Raw genomic sequence first — 15,774 nt, 5'->3', positions numbered from 1 at the left:
ATACAATTGATGTGGGAATCCTACTTTCCGTCATATCTTTATTATAATAGTTCCTTCCTTTCATAGTATTATTATGTGACAGTGCTTATGATATCGTACATATAACTGACTTTTACATGGCAAGATCTAAATTGTACTGTTACTGTACTGTTTCAAACATTTTTGACGGTTTGAGCCAGTAATTTTTTCTTTGTTTATTTTATTATTTTTATCGGAGATTTCCAGTCATGTAGGCAGGAACAGTAGACTGGGAACAAACAGCGAAACCAAGAATAGTTGCAATATTAAGCTGGTGGAACACACAACTTTATGAGAAAGGAATGTGCATATCAACTTCTTCGAAAGGATCCAGGATTCAAGGGGACGTAGCACTGTGATTCGGACTCCATTTTAAAATGTTGGTCCAGTCTTGGTTAGGTTTCCCGCCATCGAAGATTTCGGGTTCTATTTTTTCCACTACGAAGTGGATGTAAACAAAAGCACGTGTTCTAGAGAAAGCCAGTGCAGCCCTATTGGTGGATTCTGGCAGTAGTCCCTCCGCAGACCTTTTGCACTCTGATAGATAGTCCATTCAATGCCGTCTTGAAACTAGAGTAATACAGCATTGTATGCTGTTCAAAGCATTTACTAGCCTTATCCTTGCTTATGAATTCATAATTATTCTTTAATAAAGCACCTACGGTGACATTCACTCATTCAAATTAACGAAATTCCCGCTACTTGTCCGTCACTCTGTGTTGTGCAGTGTTGCAAATTCGCAATATTAAGTAAAGTCTATAATCTTGAAGAACCGGACTAGACAGAATCAGAAAACATGATTTAGACTGACAGTGACTGACATGGGAATCTCTAGATTACACACGTGTTGATGTATATACCACAAACACGCACACACTACTTTCAACTTCATGCGTTTTATCTAAAATGGTAAAACCAACACACTGCAAAATATTGTAGGGAAACCTTTGAGAAAGCCAAAGTGGTTGGTGCAAATACAACCAGTGATGCTTAAAATCGTACGGAATGTTACTTTAGCATTTATTAATGATCCACCTACGCTTCCTTTTCTTTACTTCCCACATAAAACATGCTCAGATTTCAGGAACCTGAATTCCCCCAGCTTGTCAAAGAAAAATGCCAGATGCATACACTGGCAGCTGCTTCCAAGAAGGAATTTGTAGAGGGCGGGGACACAAGCTTATGGCGTTACAGATGGGCAAACTGTGCCATTCAGTGTTGCTACCTGACCTTTATAGAAATATCGTTACAATTCGGTAATATTCCAAAGATGTTATCGTATCTAATTGCTATATAGCCAACTTCGCAACTACAAAGTTCTATTAATGTTCCAATACGCGTGTACGTAATAAGACCTTTACATTTCTTGTATCTAATTCATAAGGGAAAAAATAACATAGTTGGAGACACTACTTCTCGTGGTCAAGAATCTTCCGAAACCCTCAAGCACACGGCTATTTATAGCTAACCTCCCCTCGCCCCTGCAAAACCTGCCCTCCTCTCCCTTGCCTTGTGGTGGTTCTCGAGATTTTGCGTAGTGTTTATAGGTTGTAAATATCATTGAATGTTGATGTGGCTTCAACAGCAAGTGTTACAAAACATCTACATATGAAACTTTGAACAAATGGCGATACCAAAATTACGGTGGATCCTGAGTATTGTGTTGAATCGTTAACTTCTGAACAAGCATTTATGCGGCCCGCAAGCAAATTCAGCCGAACAAAAACGCGGATGGCACATTTTAGCCGATTTTGGACTTGCTGCCGTTAGCAGGAAAGTGGATGTTCTTTTTCTTCATGGATATGAGTTTGTCTACGCTGGTTAAATTATTGCATGATTCGTTTTGTTTATTTTACTTCGCATTTCTGTCACACTTGGTTAATCGCGAAGATGAGTGATGATATGGTGACATTGATGAAATGACACTCACAAAGAACATCAATGCCCAGGCCAAGATTCAAACTCGGGACTCCTGGCGTTGTAGCGCACAGTGATAACCACTCCGCTACAACGGACAGCTGTGTGAATTCTTCTTACATGGTATTTTACCATTGACGAGAACTGACATCGTTGGTAAGTGTTTACCTCTATTTTATTATATTTTCTTCATCTCTCGTATTTACAACAGTGTTCATTTTAAAAACTAATATTTGCACATTTTTAAAAGTCACTCTAGTTTCGAAACGTTGTGGAAAATACTGACACTGAAGCTAACACGTGCGCTGGGAGGGAGGAGCAAGTGCTGGCGAATAGAAAGTGGGCACCGCGCGCATTAATACAAATTTCGGTAACTTATTGGCCACACCTACTTCGTTTTAAAGCTGGAAACAGTTATAGTCATGGTCTGAGGCATGGTCTAAGCTATTCATTGTTCATTTCCATCGTCACGATTAACAGAAATTGTAAGATATACGACGCTAAATGAGAAAAATACATACAAAATACATCTCTCTCTGTCTCTCTCTCCCCCCTACTCATTATTTCATTGATTGCTCTCATTGGTTTCTGTAGTCCATGTAAAACCATTGATAAGCAACCTAGTTCGCTTTCTTTTTCTCTGTTCTGCACGTGAACTTCATATATTTTTATTTGCCTCTGCAATGTTTGTGTATAATTATACAGGTACAACGTGTAAATCAATGATTTAATGCCATAACACCAACGGCTTCAAAAGGTGTTGTAACATTCCTTTCAATTGCTGCACGTTTTATAACCTTTGATGTGCAAGTGCTCTTTTTATAGCCTGTGATATTTCCTCAAAAATTTAATCCTTGGGTTCCTTTCTAAGCTCTGAATAGCTTACTATTCCATAAAGGTGTGATTTACTGACGCTGTATGATAGAGTACGAAACGTAATGTAACAAGTTAGTTGAAAAATCTACCGCAATCCAAGTTAATAGGTAAGAACGCGGTGTTTGAAAGTACAAATTATCTCCACACTATCGAGCATAATTATAAGCACAGTCTACCGTCCCTTGTATTTATTCGAAGTGAAGCGAGACCGTCGGACGAATGTTAATTCTTCTTCTTCGGCACATAATCGTAGCTTCCTTTTCCCCTTGCACTGAAAAATATCTTTCTTTTCTTCGATTCGTCGTGGTAGGATGTGTTTTATTTACTTTTAATCCAACTATATCCATAAATAGGAATGATACAGTGGGATGCATAAGGCAAATTGTCCATCATACTCGTGTTTCTCTTACATCCGATATGCTTTTAAAGAATGGAATTGTGCAGTGTAGTACAGTGGGAATCATAAGTATTGCTCGGCAAGTTGTCCATGACTATTTTCATTAATTTTTCTCTTGCATCCTACGTGTTTTTTTTAAGGAATAGATTTTGAAGTAATCTGGTGGTGAGGCTGTAAGCAGCTTGTTTGGCGTTTTGTTTCAATTATTTAAAACTACCATTTGGTTAAACAAAGTGTATGAACGTGGTGATGAACAATTTTCTTGGTAATACTTATGCATCGCACTGTACAAGTTACGCTCAGGTGCAAGATTGTTACGATATCTTACATACTATTTCAGATTGGATAAAATACTTCCCAATGCATTTATTCAAATAAGTTATCGTGTCTTAAATGATACACCACTTTCATTTTTCTATTAAATCAATGCATTTTCAATTGTTTTCCAAGTTGTATTTTACCTTCACAAGTTGTTAACATAAAGGTATATCATTAACCTGATGGCAATGGCAAATTTGTTAAGTTAATCTCATATAGGTTGGATGCCCTCAAAAATGTCTAAGAAATGACAACTCTTTCTTTTATGGTAATTATGGCTCTTACAACTACAAGGATGATTGAACGTGCATGTATGCAGGCACGTATCCACAAATTCTTTTCGGGGGGGGGAGGCTAAACATCATTTTTTTACAGGGATATAGATAGAACCTCGCAAGGTTTAAAGTCGATGGTGGCGATTCAGTTCCAAAACGGGGGGGGGGGGGGGCAAGAAAAGATTTCTTTCTCTTGGTAGACAAAGGTTAGAATTAAAAAGCCATAGTGCGGGGCCAAAATTGGAGAGCAACTGTCTCCTAAATCTGAAACTGTTTAAGCTGCTGTTTTTTTCTTCTTTTCTTTTTTTTCTTCTTTCAGAACGTGATATCGGGACATTTTTTATCACTCGACTCCTCTGTTGCAATGTACGAACGTTGTGTTTGTGCCGAAACGATCTCAGTATGTGTATGTGTCCGTTTCGCAAAGCTGTTATGAAATGGACAATCCATTCGAATGTGTTCTCCCAGGTTTGGATATGATCCTTTATGGTGTTGTCGCCTGCCTTCGAAACGTAACCTAATTTTCCATCCTTGTGACTTGGATCTTCAAGATTTAGGAAGAATTCAGACCGAAGGCACACAAACGTCGTTTGCAATGAGTGACCCCATCAACAGAAACTTTTCACACCGTAGCGGCATGACAGGCTGCACAAGCCTGTGTTCGATCTGTGAAATCCTCAAGCGACTCGTATTGCTTGTAGCTTCGGTGTGAAACCTGGTAGGTCATCTTATTGTCACCTTGAAACGGCAGCTCGTGTTGACCACAGAAGAAAAATATCTTGTCAACCGGTGGGAATGTCCCTTAGTTTTATTCTATCTCTTTTTTCTCTGCTTGTTAATTAAACAGGCAACATCTTATGGTTGGGCATACACAAGAGATGTGCTATGCAGAAATTTTAGCGGAAAATGTGGACTCCACCACGCATACCGTGCCATTGCTCTACAGCGACAGCAAAAGATCAAGCGAAGCAAAGGGTGACACGGTAGCTCACTTAGTAGAACAAAGAATGGCACGGATGCCAGAGACCCTGGTTTTGGAGTCATGGTCCAGCTTGCTTTTTCCGCTAAAATGTCCACATATGAAACATCTTCTTGCTTTCTCTTCTCGACATTCATAAAATTTTCGGCCTTCATGGCTGCCCCTTTGTGGTAGTTAGTGTTTGAGTGTTTTTCCAAAACAATTGACTTAAAAGTCCTTTTTTAACACACAAAACTCTCGGACTGCATACACGAAAATTGGTCCGGTCACTAATAAATCGTCACTCAAAACTTAGATTTTCAGTCGATCTGTGCAGCTTATTTCCTTTTTTTTTTTAAATAAAAAATGATGCTCCAATTTCCCATTACTGCTGAAATATTTACTTTAGAGGCCTTCGATCTCTTCGGCTCATGACCCGAAACTAGCACTACACTGTCGGCAAAATGTCTTCAGCTTTGGACCAGAACTTGTACTAATAGTGGTAGACTTCAGCACTTTTCAGGAAAATATGTCATTTGTCCTCTTCCCCCCGAATCTCTACATCTTATAAAACTGTCAATGGACACTGACTGATCACTAATCGACTGTCACACTTACTCGTGAAGTCTTATTGAATTATTCTGTTGTACAGACCAACTGTGAAATTGAATCCGCGTATTTATTATATTCTGGAATGTTCCGCTCTTTTTTTGTAGTAATGCAACGAATCGCCCGACTCATGGCGCTACCTTCAACAGTGCTTTCTTGTGCAACTTTCAAATGCTGACAAATCTTTAAATTATGCTCAAGTTCGTTGCGACAACACCAAAAGAGCAAGAAAAGTTTACATACAATATTATCAATAACAGGACTATCCTTCAGGGTTCTAGAACATTCTCCGCCTTTCCTCGATAATTATATTTCTCCTTAACTTATAATTACAATATTTTATTTCACACACACAAGCCAAAAACCTCATTTTATCTAGTGTAAATCGAAAAATTTCGGAGGGGGCTCGGGCCCCCTGAGCCCCCCTCTGGATACGTGCCTGCATGTATGTTTACGAATATCTAATATAATAATGGCATAAAGTTATAATAGTCTTATTCTACAGATAGGATATGTCAGGTTCTGATTCATTCGCGGTTACGCAGTAAACGTAGCTCCAACTTATTTAATTTCGAGACTAATTATTCCTACGGATGTCTAGGAAAGAGGAGAGAGTTCAGCGAATAGCCAATTCTCACATTTGAGGCATTGTCCTGTGACAGGAATTGTAGTTCGTTCGCCGGCCGATAGAGCGCGTTAGCATAGCCATGGACAGACGAAGAAGAAGACCAGTCGAGTCGAGGCGAGGCAAAATCGCGGCAGACGGTTCTTTAGGGCGGGCAAGAGCAGACGGTTTCAGCTCGGAGCGGTTGGGGTCGCGTTGTGTTCGTGAAGGAATTCGGGGGGAAGGATTTTGAAGGACACGGAATCGGAGAAATATAACTTTTCCTCCCCCTTCTGAATCGCAAGCTTGTATCCGGAGAGAAATAAACCTTTAAGTGAAACGAGAAAAAAAAGTTAAGAACCATGTGTGTTTTGGAACCTAAAAGGACTATGATTGTCAGATAGGGTAAAAAAAGAAAAGAAAAAAGAGGTGTGTTGGATCGGCCCCCCGTAATGAATCTAAATCGCGTGTGACGCACAGTGATTTTTTTTCCCAGCAGTGAAATTTCGGCACTGATTAGAAAAATGACATCGAAACTCGGAAATAGGATGTTAACTGCTGCTATTATTGCTATAATAGTGGCTTTGGTTATTTTGATAATCGTGCTTTGGACTGGGAGAGCTTCGGAACCGCAGGCCACTACAACGGCAAGGAGCAGGCCAACGCAGGTCACGGACAGCGAATTGGATGCATTACAAAATCGAGGTAAGTGAGCAATATATGTTTTGCTCTCTTTTTCCGTAGAGTTTGAAGTAATTTATTGTTACATGAACCTCCCCCATTCTCCAAAATTCTTGAATTGATGAAAACTGTGACGTTTTAATCAACACGCTACAAAGGGATTCAATTTGCCTCAATTGCAGAAAACTTGCCAAAAGTGCAGTAGGAATGCTTGTCTGAACTTTTACTTTAGAATTCTATTTTCCCCCGTCGTGGTTGAAATAAACAGGTGAATGGGCCTGGTGTGTGTGTGAGGGAGGGAGGGAGAGAGAGAGAGAAAGAGATTAGGTCGCGCAACCTTCCCTGTTCACTATCGTATCTCGCGAACTACTAGTGCTATGAAGATGAAACTTAATGAATACAATGTAGCTTAGTTTGCTTCTTACTCCAGCCTATAATTTGCATCGCAGAATCAAACACCTAGGGTAATGAGACTGAACGCATAATGTTCTCTGTGGCGAAGTGGTTATCATAGCGCGCTTCGACGTCAGAGATCCCGGGTTCGAATCCTGGGTTAAGATGTGTATCTTTGTGTTCGTCCAGAAATAAAAAGTAGGGAATTAGGTCAAATTGAAATGGAAAGATTAAATATGCGAAAAGGAATAACAGGGAAAACTATCGCTTGGCGGTTTTTCTTTATTTAAAAGATGCGGTAAGTAACGCTGCTGCCTTTTAATCAAGTGGTCTCGGATTCTATCCACACTACACAGTAAACTGTAGGTTCAATCCCAATGGGCCTAACTGAGCGAGAAGAGGACTTGGACAAACTTTTTTTGACCGAGAGCTAGATACCGTGTACCAAGTTAGATTCCTGAGAAGGAGGGGTTTCATTTCAGTGGCTTGGATCTCCATTTGAAGCTCTAGGTCCAGTCAGGGTTAGTATATCAGGATTTCTGATCAGATTGTTCTCTGGAGACTCTGTATCTTATCGTGCCACTTGCATGCATGTAGAATGAACTCGCGAACTAGAACAGCTAGAGACATGAACGATGGTCCGAATGAAGGATCTCTCTAGTGCAATCTCGAACACTATAATGTTGAAAGTCAGTCTGTTTAATGACTTGTCAATCACTTTTGATTATACAGGGGAAATAACTATTACGCAAAGATACCGTAAGAAGTACAGTATAATACACCGTTGTTAAAAGTTTTCCCTAAAACTAACTTTAAGCACACATTAATTGCAACTGGACCCACAGTAGATAATGAACTGTCCCTTCTGGTTTCATCTAAAAACATGTAAAGGTCGTAGATTCGTTCGAACCATTTGAGGACTATCGATGTACGAGCTGGTTCATTTTTTAGTGTGCCCAAATGCAAGCAATGCCACAGAATATAACACATGTTCAGTCACTTCCCTTTCTGGTCGAGCGTGTCCTGTGGTCGATTCACGAAGTAGTCAATGAGGATTGCTGATTCGAGTTCTGATGTGGGCATGGTTTTTCCAGTGCTCGAAGTGCTAAAATATTCATAAGGTGGGGGAGAGTGCTTGTTGGATCCTTGGGTTAGGTGCGAGGATGCTTATGTAGTTCATGACGACAGTGGAGCAGGGGTGGGATTGGACAGTTTTATCCGTGTTTCTACTAGGGGTGTAATAACGTTTATAGGGTGGTGCAAAGGAGAATCTAATGCCAGAGTGACTACAGATTGATCCTTTTGTGAATAATTTTAAGTGGAGTTGATCCTCACTTGGATGTTGTGACCGCACTTTTATTAGTTTCATCCTCATCGTCGCGATTGATCCAAACAAAGCAGAAAAGCGATGTAAAATAAAAGCACAAAAGAGGGTCTCGTGTAGTGGGCGCGGTTCGAAATATTTTGGCCGAGCAAACATTGGAAAGCTGACACTATTGGCAATGTGCCGAAGTTTTGAAAAAATAAATTTTAATGTTTCCTTCCTCTGATCCCAAAATAGAACTGATTTGCCGGCCAGTTTAGTAAGGAATGGACGGTCCCCACACACAAAACGATTGAAACCTCATTGTGCTCTGAGCAATATAAAATTAGCCATAAAGATAGGTGTTCGCAAATTGTCAATCACTATTGTTGTACCTAGGTATGTATTGCACAGGATGGAATTGTGCTGATTGTGGTCAGTCATTGGTGTTCTAACATTTAATGGAGTAAGTCTTAATGTGCGCGCGTGGACGTGAACTGTAATTTCATTGGCCTTTGTAGCGGAGTGATCAGCGCGACGCACAACGAAGCGAGCGGTCCGTAAGTTCGATCTCTGGATAAGGTTTCAGTGTTTGTCCCAGCTTCCATTTCATCTGTTCACCAATCATCCTCGTCGTCGCGATTAACGCAGAGGTAGAATAGCGACGTCAAATAAGCGGAATGGAAAGGAAGCCCAGTGTGGTTTCCAGTGACATGTACACTTTTGTGTGTATGTTACAAAGTGACGCTCGCTTCAACTCTCTAGCTCTGCCGGGTGTCTTTTTTTCTGAAAGGGTATGTATAATCACGAGCAGAAGTGGGTTGAGTTCTGATCAGAGTTTGACGTAGCAGTCTATATTCGTTTATTTTAGAACTGAGCCGATACTACTTTGAACAGATACTCTTTCAGATACCGATATTTTAAAAGTGATCAATAATAGTGTGTAATTATTCTACTCCAATTATTATCTATCAATTTACCAAGAATTTTGCTTTAAAATATTCAAGAATGAAATCAGAACATTAAAATTCATATTATGTGATCACAAGGTCCATCTTTTTACCCAAAACTGGCGCAAAATTAAAAAAGTTGGAATTTTGCATAATGTTAAAGACCGCGAAAGTGGCGCTATGCATTTTTGCACGCTCCATGAAAGACTGAAATGTCGGAATGTATCGGCTGGTATATAGGTAAATACATTCCAACCGATATTATCCGATACAGATTAGTGTTGCCCACGGGACGAGACGGGACAGGCTTTTAAAAATTCGAGACGAGACTAGATTGATCATGTGTCCCGAGACAAACTAATATTTTCGAGACGAGACAGGCCGAAGTCTCGTCTCGTGGGCAAAACTAATACAGATACATCTGCATCGGTATCGACCCAGCCCTAGTTTATTTATATTTTAAATTACATGCTCCATTAAACATTTATTTGCTTCTGAAGTGAATAAACTTTTATGCCATACTACAAATGTTGTTATAATATAGTGTTTAGGATAAACAGCCCCTCTGGTCTAGCGATTAGCGCGATGTAAAACCAGGGGTCTTGAAGATTGAATCTCATGTAAAGGATGACTGTTCTCATGTGTTCATTCTGTATTTAATGTTTATTATGCATTGCTATTACCTATTGTTGACTGATTTTGCCTCTTTTTCCACTAATTCGACGATGGAAATGTAAACACAGCCACGTGATTTTCGAGAAAAAGTTCCTTTCCGACCTATATTTTTCATCTATTTCTTGTTTCTCTTTTAAAATTTGAATTTTTACTCCATAAAATCATATATATTGCTGTTCAGTTCGGAAGGTCTGTTAGTTTCGTTAATTGCAAAACAAACTCCATTAATTACAAGAATGTCCATTGTTTGCACTCTATATAATTTACACTTCAATATTCATGTATTAAAAACCTTGTTAATTTGTTTTTAAATCTCGTTAGCACTTTTCTGCTTTAATACCGATAAATGTTTGAATATTTTAATTGACGAATATTCTAATCCTTGGACTAGTGATAATCTGTCAACTTCCTTCTTTTCGGTGTTCCTCGTGCAAGCGAATAATTTCTAAATATGCAACTTGTGGGGAATTCCATAAATACTATCCACGGCCTCCCTGGATGTAATCAAGAGGTTCCAGGTTCGATACCCGGTGGAGGCACATGGCACAGTGGTTCGGATCCCACTTTAAACTGTAGGTCCAGTCCCGATTAGTCTTCCTGTGCATAAAGTAGACTTAAAACAGCAAAATCAATCAATCAAAAATAATATCCACTATGACTGTTTTTTACTGTGCAAGAGCAGACATCTTAACCGATTTGTAGTCGAGATATTCGGAATTGTTTTGAAGAGACGTTTGTAGCAGGTCTAAGGTTTGGCGCGACATGAATACCATGTAACGAAATGCACAGACTACCAACTCATCATTGATTTTTTACGTCCCTTAGCTGCTACGTGCAGGTCGTGCCATTCTGAAAGTTCAACACTTCCTTCTGCAGGAGAACAGGTGCGATGCGACAACAGACGATGCAGGTGAATGTTTTTACGTGTAAAGCAACGTCATCCTGGGGGCTTGTGGGATGACGGCCGTTTCTCCTTGGTAAACAAATACTTTTTTTTTTCGTCGTGCATTACCGGATGATTCGAGTGTCCTTTCACTTTCATTCGTGACGCTCTCCCGTCAGACAGAAGTCGCCTCACCACAGCAGGGGTGACACCTAGCGTGATTACGGCGAAGCTGCAGTCAAGCGAAATTAATCAAGGCCACGTCAGATAACAGCAAATTGTTCTTCACCACTACAATAGTAGCGTACCCAGAATTACGTTTCGACTGTAGCTAAACTTGATACTATTTTGTAAAGTGAACAAAATTTCCTACTTGATTGATTTCACAAATTAATGGACCGTGCATATCAACTATTTTCCTTAAGAACTTGATCGTAAAATGTAAAAAATGCTGCCTATCAAGAGCTACATAGGCTGCAACCAGTTTTTATGTCAAAATATTGTTTTGTTCGTAGATTAAGCGGAGACCGACCCTTGGGTAAATCCTTGACTAGTCCACTATTCCTTCAACATCCTGTGTTTTTAAGGAATATAATTGTACTAATGCTGGGGTGTCCTCTTATTTGTTAGCTATCTTTTTTAATGTGTAGATCCTTCCGTTGGTTCAGTGCTCGTGGACGATTATTTTCTGTACACAGCGGGATCACAAATATTTACTGCTGCTAGTGCAAGAGTTCAACAACTGTTTCGTTGGCGTTTTCTATTTCGGTTTCTTTGCAAGGCTTTTCTGTTCTATCTCTTGCGTTAATCACGATGATGATAATGAATGAAGGGGAAATTCAGTGGTACAGTGGGATCCATAAGTGTTGCTCAGCAAATTGTCCATGACTATTTTCGTTGGTTTTTATCTTCATCCTACGTATATTTAAGGGCTGTATTTTTACGTATACTGGTTCAGAGGTTGTAAGCAGATTGTTTGGTGTTGTGTGTCAGTTCTTGAAGCTCTCATTGCGTTAAACAAAGGGAGTAAACGTCGTGATGGACAATTTGCTTGGTAATACTTTTGGATCTACTGTACACCCGTGACCACTATCGTCTTAGCGCGTTACCAGGCCAGGGTAGCAGGACGCAGATGCCTACTTCGTTGGTGTTTTAATTCTTGAACCCAACTTGCCACAAAATGTTTATGCATCATACTCCCCAATGTTTTATACTGTGATCGTATTGCTACGTCCGTACCCCCTTCACACAATTACCACACTCTAAATACTTCAATTAGGAGGACGGCAAAAGTCTACCCATAAGTGCTAACCTCTTACCAGTCGTTGAACACACTCAAATAACTTGGGGCTTACTGGGATAATGAAGGGTTACACCAGCTTTATATATATATTATTATAATCTTAATAAAATAATGTCTGTTAACACACGTGCCTTTACCTGTAACCCCTACGTGCATTTACTTGTACCACACACGTGCTTTTACCTGTACCACGCACTTGCTTTCACCTGTACCACCTTTGGTCCCGCAGAGATAAAGGGACAGGGAACATCCAATTTATTCCTCGCAGAGAGGCGCCAGGGGAAGTATAGGGACCTAATTTTATTTAGGGCTTGGATCACTGCCGACGTCACGGGCTCCCCTGTAAGAGAAAGTAGGAGGCAGGCGGTACCCCCAACCACAACCGGGAACTGGCCGTAGCCAATCGGTACCCCCGTAGAGCGGGGGTAGGATCAAAGGAGGCCGCGACACCCCCGGCGTTAGCTGGGAAGTGGCAAGCTAACCGGTATCTCCTATGTAGGGACGGCGGGTTAGGAAGGAAAGGTCGAGGTACTCCCAGTCAAGCCGGGCAGGTAGAGCCTGAGTACCTATCAGCCGAAGCGATTGGACCAGGTAGGTAGGTTGCTGCTAGGCTCTTCTTCCTCCTCCTTCCTTCTGGGATGGCTTCTAGTCTTCAGGCTGGGAGGCCGGTTTACCCTGGATGTTTGCCTCTTTGACATCAGAAAGCCAACTGAGCTCCGGATGGATAATAAACCTTTTCGAGCAAGGCCTCATCTCCAGGAAGCTATCAACTCGCGGCAAGCCACGGCACCTAGCGACCTGTTGAGTGAGATGAGTCAAGGCAAAATGGATAATAAACAGTTTCCTGCTCCCACAAAAATAGACAATAATTAGGCTGGAGAGTTCAATGAACTAACCGATCTCTAACTACGCACTGGTAATGATCAGGCTGGAAAGTTCATACGAACTAACCGATCAATGATCAGTTTTTTTGAGTTCCGTTTTCAACTGAGCTCCGGGCCACGCTGCGCTGGCTTTATACTCGCGGTGGCGCATGGGCGGTGAAAATCCTTACTAAGAGTACGCGTTGCCAACTCACTTTTTGATTGCATATTGAAAAACTCCGTACTGAGAATTATCATGGTTTTACATCTATATGCACGTGTTAACATAAACTAAAACTGTGTGCATATAGACAATACAATTAATAACTAGTCGCGCAGAACTCTGCATTACTAGCAAAGGGTTTAACAATGTAAAATACAATTATTAACGTTTATAGAACAAGTTGGATTTAGAAACAAAGCTTGTCTCGCAGGGACATTCCGCTCAACACTTTCAACTGAAATGTTAATTCAAAAAGGAAATAGCGACCATGCAGGGTCTATTATACTAAAGTGGCGACCACGCAGGGTCGTTACAATATATTGTGGGTAGAGATACAGCATTGCCAATTTGTATGTGGAAACAACGATGATCACGCCACACCCTTTTATTTATATTGTTTAATAATTGAAGTTATGACATCACAGTATTTAGTATTTTCAATTAACATTTCTGCCTTCAAAACCTAAGACAGTCACAGGAGCCACAAGTTTTCTCTAAACTTAATAAACTAATCTTGATGTTGAAAGGTTCTCGTTTGATTGAATAACTTAAGAAAACATTGGTTTTGGCACTGCCCTTTTGTCTCCATTATTTCTATTGTTTGATTTTTCACTTAAAGAATATTCATTCATAAATAACTGATATAATCACAGGGGGTCCTATCTGGAATTTATAAACCTTCAAGTTGGCAAATTATGACAGAATACAGTTTTCCAGGCTGGGTAAAATGTATGTGGCCAGATGTGATGGCATACTCCCAGCTTTCTCATTCCGCCAGGCAAAGAGCGAGTGTTGGCGGAACAGCTGTTAGCGCCACATGCACCCACAAATCTATGTGGCAGGTCAGGAATGTGTTCTCTACACTGAACGAAAGTGCTGTTGGTATGTTGAGAAAGAAACTGTACATCAAATTGCTTCCAAAATCTTCACATCTACTCCCAAGACTATTTTACAAGCATGTCTGACCCTGTTGATGATATTCCACACGCATCTGCTACAAATACAACACATCAGTTAAGCTACAACCAAGCGAAATGAATCAAGGCCACATCAGTTGGGCGCAAAGATAATAGTGGACGAATTGTCCTTCACTACGTCAATCGGTAGCGTACCCAGAATTTGGTTTTGAGGGAAGCTGAAAGAAATGGTTGAAGTCGTTGGAGCAATATATGAACAGGGGAAAATAACTTTACCAATGAAAACAAAGACAATTTAGTATGCAATAAAATATGAGTGCTGGCTGAAGTGTGGTATGTCACTTGAAAATGAGCTTTAGTAAATAAACACAACCTTTCACACCGGAGTGCAACAGCACATGAAGCTTATCACACGGACTGGGTCGTTCTTCCTACAGCGTGCGTCATGTCATCCCACTTAGTTGCGCATATCTACACGAAGATTACATTGGTTTATAGTTGACATAGTCTGCTGTAGACAATGCAAAGAACGTGGAAGAAATAAATCCCAGTGCTCTTTGAAAGAGAGTATTTTTTCTTCAAACATGTCGATAATATGGGCCTATAACCAACTTGGACCATCCGACGTAAGCAAAGTTATCAAATTTTCACTGACGAGGGAAAAGGGACTACCGGAAGAAAAGCAAATGACAGCCATAGTGAAAACTGAACGTATTTTTTACACTGACAAAAGGGAAGGCTAAAAATATTTCTTTTTGTCTTATTACTGCATAGGAAAGTGCATGTGTCTTTAAAGCAGTGTTTTCCACGCATGTGTGAAATGGTGGAAATAGAAGTAAAACAAATCTTGTCATTCTACAGGCATCGCATTTTTTTTGGTATGTCGCAACAAGTTTATTTTTCAGTTCAATTTATTCCTAGTGAATTGGTTGAACGTAAATAAATACTTAAAACACTTATTTCTGGACAGTGGAATACTCCACACTTTCTATTTCCACCTGCTGATGCTGGTTGCTGCTTCTAGAACGCCGAGCGCCATGATGTCTACATTGATTACATAGTCTACATTGTCTACCCGTAGAATGTAGACAATCGTTGTTTACGCGTAGACGCACATCACTGCTCCTCACTTATTTAACTATAATAATGGCACGTGTTGCCAGGAATGACGTAACGGTGTGTACATGTGTGTCCCGTTGTTTGGAAGTAACGTTTACTTTCTAAAGTAACTAGTAACGAAATTGAGTGAGAAAAGATAACAGGGATGCTTAAGCGAACGTAATATTGATATCGAAAGGTTAAATGGTTGTTTACACTTTGCATATCTTTACTATGCTACCTACGACATCTTTGCTTATTCAGCCACACCCTCTCGAAGTCATCACGCAGCAAATATTTTGGACTTGTGCTTTACTTGAGTGTCCTGAGGATTTTTTCGTGCTGAAACCTTTACTACCAGTCGCTATGTAAAACTGAATTCTGAATCCGCTCTTGGTAAATCATTTATTCATTAAAATCTGAAGAATTTGAATTGAATTATTTATCTTGCTTTTATTTATTTTGTCTATACGTCCTCCATGTTACGAAATGATAATTTTATGTGCATTTCCT

General features: G+C 40.1%; 1 protein-coding gene across 5 annotated transcripts in view; it reads left to right on the top strand.

The window, feature by feature from the left end:
* The window catches only part of AdamTS-A (ADAM metallopeptidase with thrombospondin type 1 motif A), a 553,824-nt gene that overhangs the window by 72,405 nt on the left and 465,645 nt on the right, over positions 1-15,774 (top strand). For 4 of the 5 annotated variants that reach the window (XM_083134294.1, XM_083134295.1, XM_083134292.1 and 1 more), the window contains exon 1: positions 6,127-6,677. The exons of the other annotated variant lie outside the window; for it this stretch is intronic. In XM_083134294.1, the coding sequence (XP_082990420.1) occupies positions 6,497-6,677 (181 nt within the window). In that variant the 5' untranslated portion in view covers positions 6,127-6,496. Of the gene's footprint in view, positions 1-6,126; positions 6,678-15,774 lie in introns of those variants that run through there. 5 annotated transcript variants of the gene reach the window in all.

This window comes from Lepisma saccharinum, chromosome 13, assembly GCF_977018435.1.
Source record: "Lepisma saccharinum chromosome 13, izLepSacc3.1, whole genome shotgun sequence".
Lineage (NCBI taxonomy): Eukaryota > Metazoa > Arthropoda > Insecta > Zygentoma > Lepismatidae > Lepisma > Lepisma saccharinum.
The sequence above is the reverse complement of the archived record's forward strand: the minus strand, read 5'-3'. Positions and strand labels throughout refer to the sequence as shown.